Raw genomic sequence first — 15,443 nt, forward strand, 5'->3', positions numbered from 1 at the left:
TTCTGCTGTCATCTTTGTAAGCATTTCCCCTTTGGGCAGCACGGTAGCCTTGTGGATAGCACAATTGCTTCACAGCTCCAGGGTCCCAGGTTCGATTCCGGCTTGGGTCACTGTCTGTGCGGAGTCTGCACGTTCTCCCCGTGTGTGCGTGCGTTTCCTCCGGGTGCTCCGGTTTCCTCCCACAGTCCAAAGATGTGCGGGTTAGGTGGATTGGCCATGATAAATTGCCCTTAGTGTCCAAAATTGCCCTTAGTGTTGGGTGGGGTTACTGGGTTATGGGGATAGGGTGGAGGTGTTGACCTTGGGTAGGGTGCTCTTTCCAAGAGCCGGTGCAGACTCGATGGGCCGAATGGCCTCCTTCTGCACTGTAAATTCTATGATAATCTTCATGATGCTGCCTTCTTGAACCACTGTGGTGCATGTGATGACAGTACACCCACAGTGCTGTTAGGAATATCTAGTTCATGGTTCAGGTTAATATTTTAGAAATAATGTGTAGTTCTGGGAAGAAAAAGTTATTTTATTCCAAACACAAGTAACATAGAGCATAGAACAATACAGCACAGCACAGTACAAGCCCTTCGGCCCACGGATGTTGTGCCGATTATTTATCCTAATCTAAGATCAACCTAACCTACACCCCTTCAATTTACTGCTGTCCATGTGCCTGTCCAAGAGTCGCTTAAATGTTCCTAATGACTCTGACTCCACCACCTCCCACTCACAGGCCCATTTTACCCTGGCCCACCTCAGGATCTTCATCTTCTCCTTATCCGCAAACTTGTGCAGTCATTCAAAAATCACTCATGACAGCTCCCCTGCTCTCGGCTTCTGCCTCAAAGACCTGTGGGCCCTATCCAACTCCTGGGCATTCCCAGCATCTTCTCCTCAACCATCCGGCCAGCATCTTCGAAACGTACTTTGTGGCGCATGCTTCTTCCATATCCTGTGGCAGCGCATGCTTCTTCCACACCCTCTGGCAGACTCACAATCTGCAAGTTCTGCCGTCTGGACCCGTTCTCCTACTCCTAGACCTTCACCCACAGTGATTTGCATAGATCCCCCAGGATCTCCACCTCCGCCTCCAAAGGCACGACCCGATCTGTCTGGTCATACACCACCTCCTCAACTTCATGCATTGTCGCCCCTTGGGCCTCAAGGCACTTCTCCACCCGATCCAATGACCACTCCATTTGCGACTTTCCCACCGATAGCGACCCTTCCCCTTCCGCCATTCTCGAAATTCTCTGCGCCACAAGTCTCCTCCAATGCCTTAGCCAGGTCCTTAATTGTCTTCTGCCAGGTCTGATAGCCAGTAGACATGCCGATCTTGGGGAGAATCTCTTCACCCCAGTCCCCAGTTCTGGGAAGATTGTTGTTGTGTAGTTCAGAAGGTTACCCATGTTTGTTTAATAGAGTCAGTGTAATAGAGATGGAACCATAAAACAGCGGATGGTCTTACTTAGCTGGATAGGTGGAGACAAGATGTCTATACTGCTCGCAAAGTGCAGTCCAGTGAGATGTTTTGTTTTGCATGTTAGACCCAAATTAGTTTAAAAGCATTCAGTGAACATCATCATGGAGATGGGTGGAGCTTCAGAAGGTTCTCAGGTTTCAATTTTGTCATGTATTTGCTGGGAGAGGGGGATTGGTTGCAGTTTGGACCTGGTGTGGTTTGCACCTCAGAGAATCTTTCGGAGCTGTTAGCCGGCTCCATACAGTTAGGGCTCAGAGAAGCCCTGGGAGAGATTTATAACTTGGTGCAGCTGGAGACTGGAGTCCAGAAAAACCCAGGGGCAATGCCAGCTTAGTGAAGCGAGCAGTCTGCAAGAGTGTTTCAATTGTACTGGTACCTAGAAGCAGGAGTGCAGCTTTGTAAATCCTGTGGAACACAGTCTCAAGGGAAGAGATTGAACCATCAGGAGGTGGGCAGTCACTAAGGCATTCCGAGTTGGAGCGGCTTCTGAGGGAATTCAGAGGATAGGTCTTTGAAAGTGAGGATTTGAAATCCCTAGGAGGGAGAAAGAGTTTTAACAAGATTTTGAGACTCTCAGTGGGTGGGTTACCGCAGAATCCTTGGGATCTGTCTTGGCCAGATGTGACATTTGATGTGTTTAATCACTGTTTGCCCATTAACTCAAATTTACCTCATTTTAATTCTGAATGTTGGGGTATAAGGCAGGCATTTTAAATTGAATTTACCTTTTCGACTTTCCTTACTTTCTGAGTAATAAAATTTATTTTCTTTGTTTAAAAGAATGGAATCTTTATTCTCCCAGTGGATAACTGGGATTTTGAAATGTTGTCTACTTTAAAATAAACATTTCTGGTCCCTAACTGGATCGTAAAAATCCAAACATATTGCACCACACTCACTGACGTGCTTTCCTCTATTTTGTAGGTCATTATGCAGTAGTAGCTGCAGCTCCATCATGCTGATGGAAGAAGTGGTGGTTGCAATCATTGTAGGGTCCGTGACTGATGCCATGGCCTGCGGCTGAGCTGAAGCAAATGAAGATGACAATATACTATGATCGAATCTTCCTACTAACATTCCATTTCTTCCTCATTTCACAATCTCTTCTGATTTAGAAAATGGAGGCAAGGAGTGGAAAAGCGAAAGAAGAGCAGGAAAACTTACATGTCTAGTGGTGATGTTGCCAGGCAAAAGGAGATGTCATAAGACTAGTGCAAAAGATGGGTGTAGAGGTAGTCAGAATGAAATAATGGAATCATTACTAGTTCACAGAAGGTTTATTACCAGGCTAGTAATAATGATACAAAATACAAGAAAACGACTCGTGATATGGACCACGTTGAGATGATGAATACTATAGTTTTTTTAAGGTGCTTGTTTGTGATAAGAGTTGGGAAACTTTGGAAACTTGCTCCATAGAATCACAGTGGGTAAAGCCTTAAACTAGATCATTACACTTGACATAACAGGTCAATGGGAAATATTGAGAGTGAGGCCTGACAAATTAATGTGGCAACAGAAAGCATGATTTGCCCAACAGAATGTGTGCCTTTTGCAAACGTTATGTAGAGGAAGAACTGTAATCCGAACAACACCCTACCCCTCTGATTTACAACCAATAGAGTGAACATTTTCATGCAGTCAAATGTTGGCGTCCCCTGCAAATTAGTTAAAATGTTACAAGAAATGTTACACCCTACACATTTTCAAGGCAAACATTTACAACGTGAATTTGCATAGACTGGTTTAGTAACAGTAGTTGTAGTAACAGGCAGATTAAATAACTTGTGACTTTGTAAGTAATATGGATGCCATGATTCCAGCATGCATCTTAATATCTTATGTTCAAACTTTGCTTGTGATATTCTTTTGTTGACAATGTTTGCACAGACTCAAACTGCTATTTCCGAACTTAATGGGATATTGCATTCCTTGTGGTTGTTTCAAACTGGGTATGGCTGACAACAGGACAATGTCAAATGGTTCAATGAATAAAATTACATCGAAGACTGAAGGAAAAAAAAATAGAAACCTGAAAAAGAGACCTATGTACATCAGACCTGAGAGTGAAAAGTATACTAACATGTTGGGTGTGATCCTTAGCCACGTTCTTCAGGGATTTTGACGAAGGATCACACGCTAAGAGTTCACATACCTTTTGCTCCCAGATGCAGGCCAGTTCCAACTTTTTTCTGTACGATAATGTTAACAGGCACACAGAAATTTGGTCACCTGCTCATTCATTGGTAATAATACATCAAAAAGCTCTCAAAGGCTGACATTTGCAGTTCCTCTGTATATTTTGCCCAACTGTTTGAAAATAATTGCCATCATCTAAACATTAAAAAGTGGCTAAAGAGTGAGCTGGAAATGGCTGCTCTAAATAGCTGGGAAGTATTCACATTTAGATGAAATAGCAACATTTCAAGGTAACAACTAAATAGTACAGAGGGCTCCATACATCAAACAGAAATGAATTGAGTCCTGATCATTTTTCAAGACATAACTTACATTTTCGAAAAATAAAACACTAAATATTTTTCTCATGGAGTGTAACATAGGTAAATCGCTAAAGCAAAAAAAGTTCTACATCTCAATTCTAAAAACAACTCTGAATGGAAAACCATCCTTTGCAAGAAAACAATATGGTTTGGAGTTTAATTAAAGCAGAACAGCAAACTGAATTTTCTTTGATATATCCCCAGCTGCAGGTTTTTGAAGCAGGAATTTGAAAGCCAATTTTGATCTGCTGTGTAGAATTTGGAGCTGCACAGACTTGAGTATTCTTGATCATTCCACATAGAAAAATCAGCATTATATGTTAGGTTCCTGTATGGCTCAAACATGCAGCTGCCAAATTCCAGCATACTTTGTAGCTCAATCAAACAATGATGAAAGACCCATGACTAAAAAGTTGCCAAATTAACCACTAGATCAAAAAAGCTCAAGAAATCAACTTCAAACCATTAATATATCTGCTGAGTTTGGTAGATTAAAAAAAATAGAACATTGTTTTCCTCTTTTAAAGTGGCCTAGCATGAAACCTCTATTATAGGTTAGTATTCAGAATGTACTACTTACCACATGGCTGCAAAACTGCCGACACTTTGGAGCCAGATTTTGCAGCTAGAGTATTTTTATAAGTCTCTTCTTTTTTTTTTAAATTTAGAGTACCCAATGATATTTTCCCCCCAAATTTAGGGGCAATTTAGTGTAGCCAATCCACCTAACCTGCACATCTTCAGGTTGTGCGGGTGAAACCCACGCAGACATGGGGAGATTGTGCACACTCCACACGGACAGTGACCCAGGGCCGGGATTCGAACCCGGGTCCTCAGTGCCGCAGTCCCACTGCTATCCACTGCACCACATGCCGCCTCTTTTATAAGTCTTTTCTGATTTCTCCAATACAGCATAGGTGGAATAATTATTATACTCATATATAACCTTAGGCATTACTGCAGATTGCTTTTCTGGTTCCATGCCATTTATCATAAGAGTATTCACCTGATTGATACAACATGTAGTTTGTTAGTAGCAGAGCCCACTGTTCTAACTGGTGATTCATTAAATTAATTGATATCCTATTATATTGATGTTCTTCCAAAGGGATCAAAATAGGTCTGAGTTACACTCAGCAAATCAGAACACTTTCTTCTTTCCAATAATTTCCTCCTGTCTTGAAGATGTCGATCCTATGCTGTGATAACGGTCTCTGGGTCTGCTCTCCTGTTTCGCATCAGGTTGCGATTCTTAACCCGAGAGCCCAGCCACTGAGTACTGGTAGAAATTGTTGTGTTATGCTGCTTCGGATAACACAGGCTGCTACTTGATGCAGTCTTAACTCAAGGATGCTCCAGACTCTGAAATGAGTTCAACGTGTTTATTGAACTATAAACACAGTTCTCAAATGAGTTCGACTCTCTGCTAATCTAACTGTAGTAACTCAGTCTAACTGTAACAGGTTCCTCTAAGCCAAGTGCTGGGGTGTGATGCTGCTGATCAACCCTGTCTAACTCTCTAGATGTCTGTCTGTGGAAAGAGGCAGGATGTGAGTGCCTCATCCCTTTTATAGTGTTTATGTCATGCCCCATTGTGGTGATGCCACCTCTGAGTGTCCTGACTGCCCATTGGATGTGTCCTATTCTGAGTGTTCATTGGTTGCATGTTTGCACATCATGACAGAAATAACACCTGATTCCCAATGTCCTACCCCATACATTACCTGGAATGGTTGCTACATATCGATCAGGAAACTGGATTGGTTTACCCATCGCTCACCTAGATGTGTAAATATCCTCTTTGCAAACTCTGGGACACGGAGAACAAAAACTGTAAAAGCCAATACATTTCTACAATCACGATAAGAAATGTTCCCCAACAAAGAAAACTTACATGGATATGGTGGGGATATGGAATCTATTTTGACTTCCAGATATTGATTTGTTGGCATCAGAAGCCAGGTTAAGGGATACCAAATTGGAACCACGATAAAGACGCTGATGTCCGATGCTAAAAGCTGTAATAGCAATGACTGCTAACAGCGCCAGTGGGCAACTCCTTAAAGCATTTGCATAACATTCCTTTGCCCACTATTTAAAGAAAACTTCCACTGAGGAGTTCCAAAGTAAAAACAAAAGTCAAATGCTGCACATGCTGGAAATCGGAAATAAAAACAAAAAATGCTGCAAATACTCAGTTGGCCAGGTAACATCTGTGGAGAGAGTAGCAGAGTTAATGGGCAGTATTTACTGGAGCCCATTGGAGCAAGCAAGATGGTCCAGAGAATCACATGGGAAGCTGCGGTCCAACTCCTGGTGGTGGGAAAACTGTCCTACATTTAGTGAGGCATGGTAACGGCCTAACGTGGAACACTTGCTGCTCGTGATGGAAAGGGATCTGGCTCATTGATGCTCGATCAATAACTCCTGAAGCGAGATTGGAGACACGTGAAGGCTTTATTGTACTAGATGTTTCCCCACAGCAGCGCAGGTACAGAATGCAGCTGCTGGGGAGACACAGGCTCTTATACTCCGCCTTACTGGGCGGAACCAGCAGGCAGGCTTCACCAATGAAATAGCAGTCTCAGGTACCTCCCACACCAATGGTCTTACAGCATTATTCAGGGTACCGTAATACCCCTAGTACCGACTACCACACTCATTAATGAGCTACTTGAAACCAATTATCCCTGAATCCACCAGGACTTAATTGCAGCTCAAGGATTTAACGCACAGGTCGCCTGTGCCCCCAGAGAGTTGCCCAGAAAATCCTGTCGGGATTGCCAGCAGCCCACCAGCCAGTCCTTTATACACAGGCACTCAGCAGCTACCTGGCATCGGGAAGGTGGATCCATCAATGCTGCCTGGTGAAGGCCTCAGGGTATTCCAGCAGCAGCCACCTCTCCCGGTTGTGCTGCTGTAAATGGCGAGCTGTTGGATTCTGATAGGCTGGCAGCTCTTGAAGGTGCCCTACTGAGGGCTTAATTAGGTGAGTCAAATGATGTTTTCCAGGTAAGTGAAAACATATCTTGTACTTGTGCCAGGGCTCCAGTGGAATGGCAATGTGGGGCTCCCAATGGTTCTTCAAGCAGTGGGCAGAACCCTCAGCATCACACCAAATTCCACCCAGTTTTTCAGGTTGGTGACCTTTCACCAGAACACATATGGTCATAAGAGCATAAGACATAGGAGCAGGAGTAGGTCATTTGGTCCATCAGGTCTGCTCAGCCATTCAATTAGTTCATGGCTGATCTAGTATCATAATCCTCACCTTCACTTTCCTGCCTTGTCCCCATAACCCTTGATTCCCTTATTGATCAAAAATCTATCTCAGCCTGGAACATACTTAATGACCCAACCTCTGCAGTAAAGAATTCCACAAATTCACTCCCTATTGAGAGAAGAAATTCCTCCTCATCTCGGTCTTAAATGGACAGCCCCTTACTCTCAGATTTTGCCCTCTGCCTTGGCCCTAGATTCTCCCAATTGGAAACAGTCTCTCAGCATCTACCGTGTCAATCCCCTGAATCATAGAATCATAGAACATACAGTGCAGAAGTAGGCCATTCGGCCCATCAAGTCTGCACCAACCCACTTAAGCCCGCACTTTCACCTTATCCCCGTAACCCAATAACCCCTCATAGAAATGATGTAGAGATGCCGGCGTTGGACTGGGGTGAGCACAATAAGAAGTTTTACAACACCAGGTTAAAGTCCAACAGGTTTGTTTCGATGTCACTAGCTTTCGGAGCGCTGCTCCTTCCTCAGGTGAATGAAGAGGTATGTTCCAGAAACATATGTATAGACAGATTCAAAGATGCCAGACAATGCTTGGAATACGAGCATTAGCAGGTGATTAAATCTTTACAGATCCAGAGATGGGGTAACCCCAGGTTAAAGAGGTGTGAATTGTGTCAAGCCAGGACAGTTGGTAGGATTTCGCAGGCCCTAGATTCTCCCAATTGGAAACAGTCTCTCAGCATCTACCGTGTCAATCCCCTGAAGATCTTACACGTTTCAATAAGGTCGCCTCTCATTCTTCGAAACTCCAATAAGTACAGGCCCAACCTACTGGGGCAGCACGGTAGCATTGTGGATAGCACAATTGCTTCACAGCTCCAGGGTCCCAGGTTCGATTCCGGCTTGGGTCACTGTCTGTGCGGAGTCTGCACATCCTCCCCGTGTGTGTGCGTGGGTTTCCTCCGGGTGCTCCGGTTTCCTCCCACAGTCCAAAGATGTGCAGGTTAGGTGGATTGGCCATGATAAATTGCCCTTTGTGTCCAAAATTGCCCTTAGTGTTGGGTGGGGTTACTGGGTTATGGGGATAGGGTGGAGGTGTGGACCTTGGGTACGGTGCTCTTTCCAAGAGCCGGTGTAGACTCGATGGGCCGAATGGCCTCCTTCTGCACTGTAAATTCTATGAAATTCTACTCAACCTCGCCTCATAAGAAAATCCCTCCATACCCTGGATCAGCCTAGTGAACCCATGAGTTGCAAAGTAACGTCCATGGGCCTTGTGTGGCCTGTCAGGTGAGGTAATCTGGTGCACAAACTCCAGGCAAATCAGCGTTTTATCAACTTTTATTTCTTATTTGCTGGCCCATTCTGGATGAACTTTGTGGCTTCACAGGATTGTTAATGTATGAATCTTGAGATACAAGTAAATTAATAGGCGTATTAGTTGCCGCTTGATGTGTGGTCCACATTCTCCATGAAATGCAGCAAAGTAGCTCTCGAAAGGTATAAAGGGAAGATACAAGTGCATTAAAAATACATGGATTAATGTTTCTGCTGAAAATGTGGGCTCAGGAATGTCAAAAATTAGCATATATCTGCTAAAATGGCTAACGATAATATAAAATTAGCTTACAAAACTATTTTCTTCTGTTTCAAAATGATCCAGGGATTGCCTCTCGTAGATTTTTTAGCAACTTTTTTTATGTTTGGATGATGTCAGTTGGGTAAAATATACAGAGGAGCTGCAGATGTCAGCCTTTGAGGGCTTTTCGATGTATTGTTACCAATGAATATCAATTACCAAAATATAAACCAATAAAAGATCAGTTTGTTAACTATTTCTTGAACTTGGAATTATACATTCCTGTTCATTAGGTAGCAGAACATTCAAACAGATCTTTGCTGGAATATCACACTGTCTGTTACAATCACATTGTCACTAAAATAAACAATTTCCCGACTACCATTTTAAAATCAGACAGAATAAAAGTGCATGAATATTAATTATTTTCATCCGACTGTTCACTCTACATGGTTCTTACTACAGGAAATTTCCTATCCCATTGGCAACAAGTCTTCGATTCAAGCCTTGCTGCTTCTGCTTTCATTCTACATTAGAATGCATGATTGCATTCACGTTGAAGGAATAGACAGAGTACTCACCAAACTCAATCAGCCTGTGCTTGTAAAACTCAGAACTTAGTGTCTAATGCTAGATGAGATGTGTGATTGGACGGAACTTGCAGAACAATCTAGAGTGTGGCAAGAATTGCATTAACAACCAATTTAAGATCATCAGTTCGGCTCGCAATTCTGCTTGCTAGAAACTGAATATGCACACGTGCAACGGCCTGTCCTCTGCAGGCAAAAGGAAGCGTCCAGCACTGCGCCTTTTTTGAGCTGATCAAAAGCGCAGCAGGCAACAGTTCCCTTGTGCTCTCTCCGTGTCAATGCCTTGGCCAGAGTTGACCTTCCAACCAATCAGCGCCCTTTTCTCATGCCGTATAAACTGTTATACCCTTTGAAATTTGACATTCTTGTGTCCTGATGAGTGCAGGAGGAAAAGCTTCGACAGCATGCCTCTTTTTTCAGCAACACTCATGTTCTGTACTACAAACTAACTATTCTTAAACCAAATGTAAACCAGGCAGATAATGAGTAGAAACAAAAAATTGGAATTAAGAAAAACTGTCCCAATATTCAATTTGCATTGCAATTTGATCACTTGATATAATATCATGTCAGTGTGGCTGCACGGCTAAGCAATCGCTCTGGAAAAGGAGAAAAAAAAAGGAGGAAAATAGCTCTTACCTGCTGTTGAATTTTTCTGGACGCTTTTCTCTCATTACGTGAAATCTGTGAGCAATTGATGCATCCTGCACAAAGACATTTCAAAAATGTAATACCATACAAAAAGCAAAAACAAAGGACAAAATTCAATACAATTTAACGGATATATAATCAGGCTGTGCCTCATTTTATATTTCATTCATTTTGGTTCTGCATTTCACTGATCTTTTTGAAAAATAACTATTAGCTCTCTTGTGGCACTGCGCACAATGAGTCAGAAGATGCTGTGTTTCATTATATAGATGTAATTACATAAACTACACAGCACTAACAATAGGCCATTTGGCCCAACCAGTCCATAAAGCAGTTTATGCTGCACTCGAACCTCCTCTTATTCTTGCTCCCTGTCCTTCTATTCCTATCGCCTTCAAATGCTAATCTAGCCTCATCATAAATGTATCTCTCTTGTCCACTTCCATCAGTTGATCTTGGAGCGAATTATCCTTACCAACTACTCTGTAAGCAAAGAATTTATTTCTGAATTCCATATTTGACTTCTCAGTGACTATAGGCTGAATTTTTCAGATGGCGGGTTTGCTGTCCCACCACCAGTGGGGATGCAATCCCACCAATCACAGCAGCCCCACAGCCTTTTGATGCTTAGAAGAGCGTGGATTGGTGGAGATGGGACTTCCGCCTTTCACTTGAGCGGAAGACCTGGCTGAGAGAGCTGCCAACCACCCCGATAGGCTGGTAGGTTTTTAGTCCCAGTAGCATCAGTGGCCAAGACTCGGACGACAACAAGTCCCCAGATTCTAAGTCCTGTAGACCAGGACCAAGTAAGTAAAACAGTTGAGGCATGCGGGTGGGAAGGCCATCTGCGGACATTTATGGGGTAGGGTTACTGTAAAATCCGTCCTGTATTATTTTAATTATGGACTCTAGTTATGTTCTTCTCACAAGTGGAATCATTCTTTCAGTCTACTCTGTCAAATCCTTTCATAACTAAAACTAAAATTACATCACAATTGAGCCTCTCTGTTAAAACAAACAGCTTATTCATCCTTTCCTGATTACTGTAAGCTTGAATTTTTGTACATTGCTTCTTCACTCCAGTACCTTTATAGCCTTTATATAAGATAGTGACCAGCTACCATTGGGATGTTTAAGCCATCCAGTGGAGAACTTTAGTATCACTAAACTATGATGATGAAGTAAGTCACATTTCATTTTTTGAATCTGTTCTACTATCGTTCTTTCTGCTTTGGGCACTAAGTTTGGCAACCTTATTTGATTTTAAAAGATATCGCCATGCATTTCATTTTTTACTTTCCATATTTTATACAGAGATACATGATATGCAATGTTGTCTTCAGAATTCTCTTCCTCAAAAGGTGATGGAAGCAGTCTTTGAATATTTTTAAAGCAGAGGTCGATAGATTCCTGATGAGCAATGGAGTGGTAGCTTATAGGGGGTAGGTGGAAATCTGGAGTTGAGGTTACAACCAGATCAGCCATGATCTTATTGAATGTCAGAGCAGGTTTGAGGGGCTGAATGGCCTACTCTTGCCCCTAATTCTGATGTTTGTAGGTGATGTATACCAATTGGAGATATGTGGTATTCAGCAGTCGAGTTGGATACGGAGTTTAGATGCACTTGGGAAAGTACTGTGCTTTGGTGATAATGGGGCAGATGTGGAGTTTGGCAGAACTGCGGAATGGTCTTGGAGTTTGGAAGACCTGTGGTGGAGGTCCTGGTGCTTGAGGAACTGTTGAAATTTGGGATCACGGATGGGAATTCTTTGGTTGGGAATCACTTGGAGAGGGAGATATAATTTGGCTAAACCGCAGAAGGTGATCCTGGATTTTGGCACAACTGGCAGTTGAATAAGAGATTTTGCTCATTATGCTACAGATCACGAGGGAGTGGAGAAAGAGGGCCTGATGGCATTGGTTGGGCTCTGGGTGGAGGGTATGATGTAGTGATATTCCATGCTAACAGTAATGGTTTGTGACATTATAAAGGATACATATAAAAACCAAATTTGCCATTTTTGTGACTGGTTCCTCTCTGCCAACTCTGCCTGTACCTTTGTCATTGCATCTCTGTCACTGTCTCTCTCTCTGTTCTTCTAAGTACCATGAACAAACCACAAGCAATAACTGAACATTTAAAATTCAACTAGTTTGCTTTTTGCTCGAGGAAACCAAATAAAATGAGGAAAGTCACAGCCAAGAAGTTGGTCTGTGCCTGTTTCAAGCCTCGTCAGCAACACTGCTGGTCTCATGCTTACAATATGCCTCCTGAGTGGAAACATCAGTGTTAGGGTTAGGGTTGCTGATGGCAGATCTCAATGGGGCAGGGAGGCAGGATAGTGGGAGTGACCAGCGATTTCTGTGAAGTTGGGAGTTTATTGCTGCCTCTCCTCCCACCACAGGAAGAGTTTTTTAAAACCGGAAACAACAACAGCAAACCCAGCTCTGACGACCCTGCAAAGTCCTCCTTATTAACAACTGGGGGCTTGTACCAAAGTTGGGAGAGCTGTCTCACAGGCTAGTTGAACAAAAGCCTGACATAGTCACACTCACAGAATCATACCTTACAGACAATGTCCCAGACACCACTATCACCTTCCTGGGTGTGTCCTGTCTCACCGGCAGGACAGACCCAAGCGAGCTGGCGGCGGCACAGTGGTATACAGTCGGGAGTGAGGTGCCCTGTGAGTTCTCAACACCGACTCTGGACTCCATGAAGTCTCATGGCTTCAGTTAATCATGGGTAAGGAAACCTCCTGCTGATTACCACGTACCGGCCACCATCAGCTGATGAATCAGTACTCCTCTATGTTGAACACCACCTGGAGGAAGCACTAAGAGTAGCAAGGGCACAGAATATGCTCTGGGTGGGGGACAAGAATGGCTCGGTAGTACCACCACAGACCGAGCTGGCTGGGTCCTAAAGGACATAGCTACTAGACTGGGACTGCAGCAGGTGGTGAGGTAAACAACAAGAAGGGAAAACATGCTTGACCTCATCCTCACTGTCATAATATACACATCAGTATATGATGGTGCAGAGACACACACTGACTGACACACTGCAAGACCAATCAACACACACAACACAGCAGCCAATCACCAGTTAGGGCACGGTCACTATAAAGACAGAGGGCACTAGTTTTCCCGCTCATTCGGGATGCAGCCTCTGAGACAGACAGAGCCCACAGTCAGTGGCACAAACATCCACCATGTGCTAGCAGTATAGGCTGGTCAGGTTAGGCATAGGTCTTCAGTCAATCTAACATAGTGTCAACCCACAGTGCAAGTACGTTTAACAACTCTTAGGTTAAATAAAATAGAGTCGTACTATTACAAGTGTTGGTAGCCTGTCTATGTTACTGCTAAGGTAAAGGCAGTCTCCACAGATCCAGAGTAACCAACACATCATGGTACCAGTATGTGATGTTAAGTTTAATAGACCTACCTTCAAGTGATCTGCCTTCGACCAGCAATCAGCCATCCAGAAGTATGGACAGCGTCCGCCCACCCCCACCGCTCCGCATCACCGGCAACCTCGGTGTGAACTGGAAAATCTTTAAACAACGATTCCAGCTATACCTCGAAGCTACAGACCTGGAAGCTGCATCAGACGGCAGGAAGATTGCTCTCTTCCTTTCCACGGCCGGGGACCACGCCATCCATATCTTCAACTCTCTCACTTTCGCTTAAGGTGAAGACAAGGCCAAGTTCAAGACAGTCCTGCTCAAATTCGACAGTCACTGTGACATCGAGGTAAATGAAAGTTTTGAGCGTTATGTCTTTCAACAGCGTCTGCAGGGTAAGGATGAACCTTTTCAATCTTTCCTCACCCACCTTCGCATCCTCGCGCAGTCCTGCAATTACGGCTCCACCTCCGACTCGATGATCCGTGACCAGATCGTTTTTGGTGTGCAATCGGACCCCCTACGCCAGCAGCTCCTCAAGGTTAAACAGCTCACCCTTGCGATAGCCATCGAGACCTGCGTTCTGCATGAACACGTCACTAACCGATACTCACACATTCAAGCGGCTGAAACGACGCGGCAAGATCCCCACGAGGCAGAGCGGGTGCAAGCCATTAAACAACTCCAGGGCCTAAGCCTGGATGAGGGCGGCCATTTCGCGTGCTTTTCGCGGGCTCCCGCGCATGCGCGCACTGACCGAGGGGACGGAGAGGCCGAGGACCGCACTGCGCAGGCGCGCACTACGTACGATCGCACCGCGCATGCGCGGTGGCGTACCGAGTGTTCTGACGTCACGATGTGCGGCAACTGTGGCTCCACCCACTTAAAGCGGCAATGTCCTGAAAAATCCCGACGCTGTCTCCAATGTGGCAAGCTTGGCCACTATGCAGGTCTGCTCAACCTACTACCTCTCGTCGCTCCAACCAGCCATGCAGGGATGTCCGAACCATCCAGCCACCGATCACCGATTCCGACTTGATTCCGGACCTTGACACAGAGGACCCTAAAGCACCATTTCGGGTGGCCATCATCACCAAACACAAGATGCTCCAGAAGACAAAAGCCACGTCTCTCCCAATATTCAGCATTGATCTGGACGACGAGTGGTGTGCCATCCTCACGGTCAACTGATCCCACATCCGATTCTGCCTGGACACCGGCGCTTCAGCCAACCTCATTGCGCGGTCTGACGTCGAAAGCCTCCATGTCAAGCCTACCATCCTGCCATCCGCCTGCCAGCTTCTGGATTATAATGGGAATGCCATTGCTGCCAGTGGCTCTTGCCAACTTGAAGTGTCGCACCGGTCATTAAAGGCTAACCTGCCATTCGGAATAGTGGGATCCACTAAAGCCTCCCTAATTGGTGTTCAGGCGTGCAAACTTCTAAACCTTGTCCAAAGGGTTCACTCCCTGTCACCCGCTGACGCTTCTGCATCTCAGGACGCTGACTTTCGGAGACAGCTGAACGCCATCATCACCAGCTACCATGGTGTATTCAAGGGCATGGGCACACTCCCATTCACTTCTAAAATCTTGTTAAAACCAAATGCCACACCTGTGGTGCACGCACCTCGCAGGGTCCCAGCGCCCCTCAAGGACCACCTCAAGCAGCAGCTGCAGGACCTCCAGGACCAGGGCGTAATTTCGAAAGTTACAGAACCGACTGACTGGGTCAGCTCTATGGTGTGCGTGAAAAAAACCATTCGGCGAATAACGCATATGTATTGATCCCAAGGACTTCAACCGCAATATTATGAGAGAAGACTATCCCATTCCAAAGCGCGAAGAACTCACCTGCAAGATGGCTCGCGCCAAATTTTCCACCACGCTAGACGCATCCAAGGGGTTCTGGCAGATCCAACTTGACGCATCCAGTCGGAAGCTCTGCACCTTGAACACCCCATTTGGCCGGTATTGCTACAACCGGATGCTGTT

At 44.7% G+C, this 15,443-nt stretch overlaps 1 protein-coding gene across 4 annotated transcripts in view; it reads right to left on the reverse strand.

Moving 5' to 3' along the window:
* Positions 1 to 15,443, reverse strand: part of dgkg (diacylglycerol kinase, gamma) — a 985,082-nt gene that overhangs the window by 296,681 nt on the left and 672,958 nt on the right. For all 4 annotated transcript variants that reach the window (XM_072479609.1, XM_072479595.1, XM_072479601.1 and 1 more), the window contains one exon: positions 10,027 to 10,091. In XM_072479609.1, coding sequence (XP_072335710.1) covers positions 10,027 to 10,091 — 65 coding nt within the window. The remainder of the gene's footprint in view (positions 1 to 10,026; positions 10,092 to 15,443) is intronic.

The sequence above is a fragment of the Scyliorhinus torazame genome, chromosome 2 (assembly GCF_047496885.1).
Source record: "Scyliorhinus torazame isolate Kashiwa2021f chromosome 2, sScyTor2.1, whole genome shotgun sequence".
Lineage (NCBI taxonomy): Eukaryota > Metazoa > Chordata > Chondrichthyes > Carcharhiniformes > Scyliorhinidae > Scyliorhinus > Scyliorhinus torazame.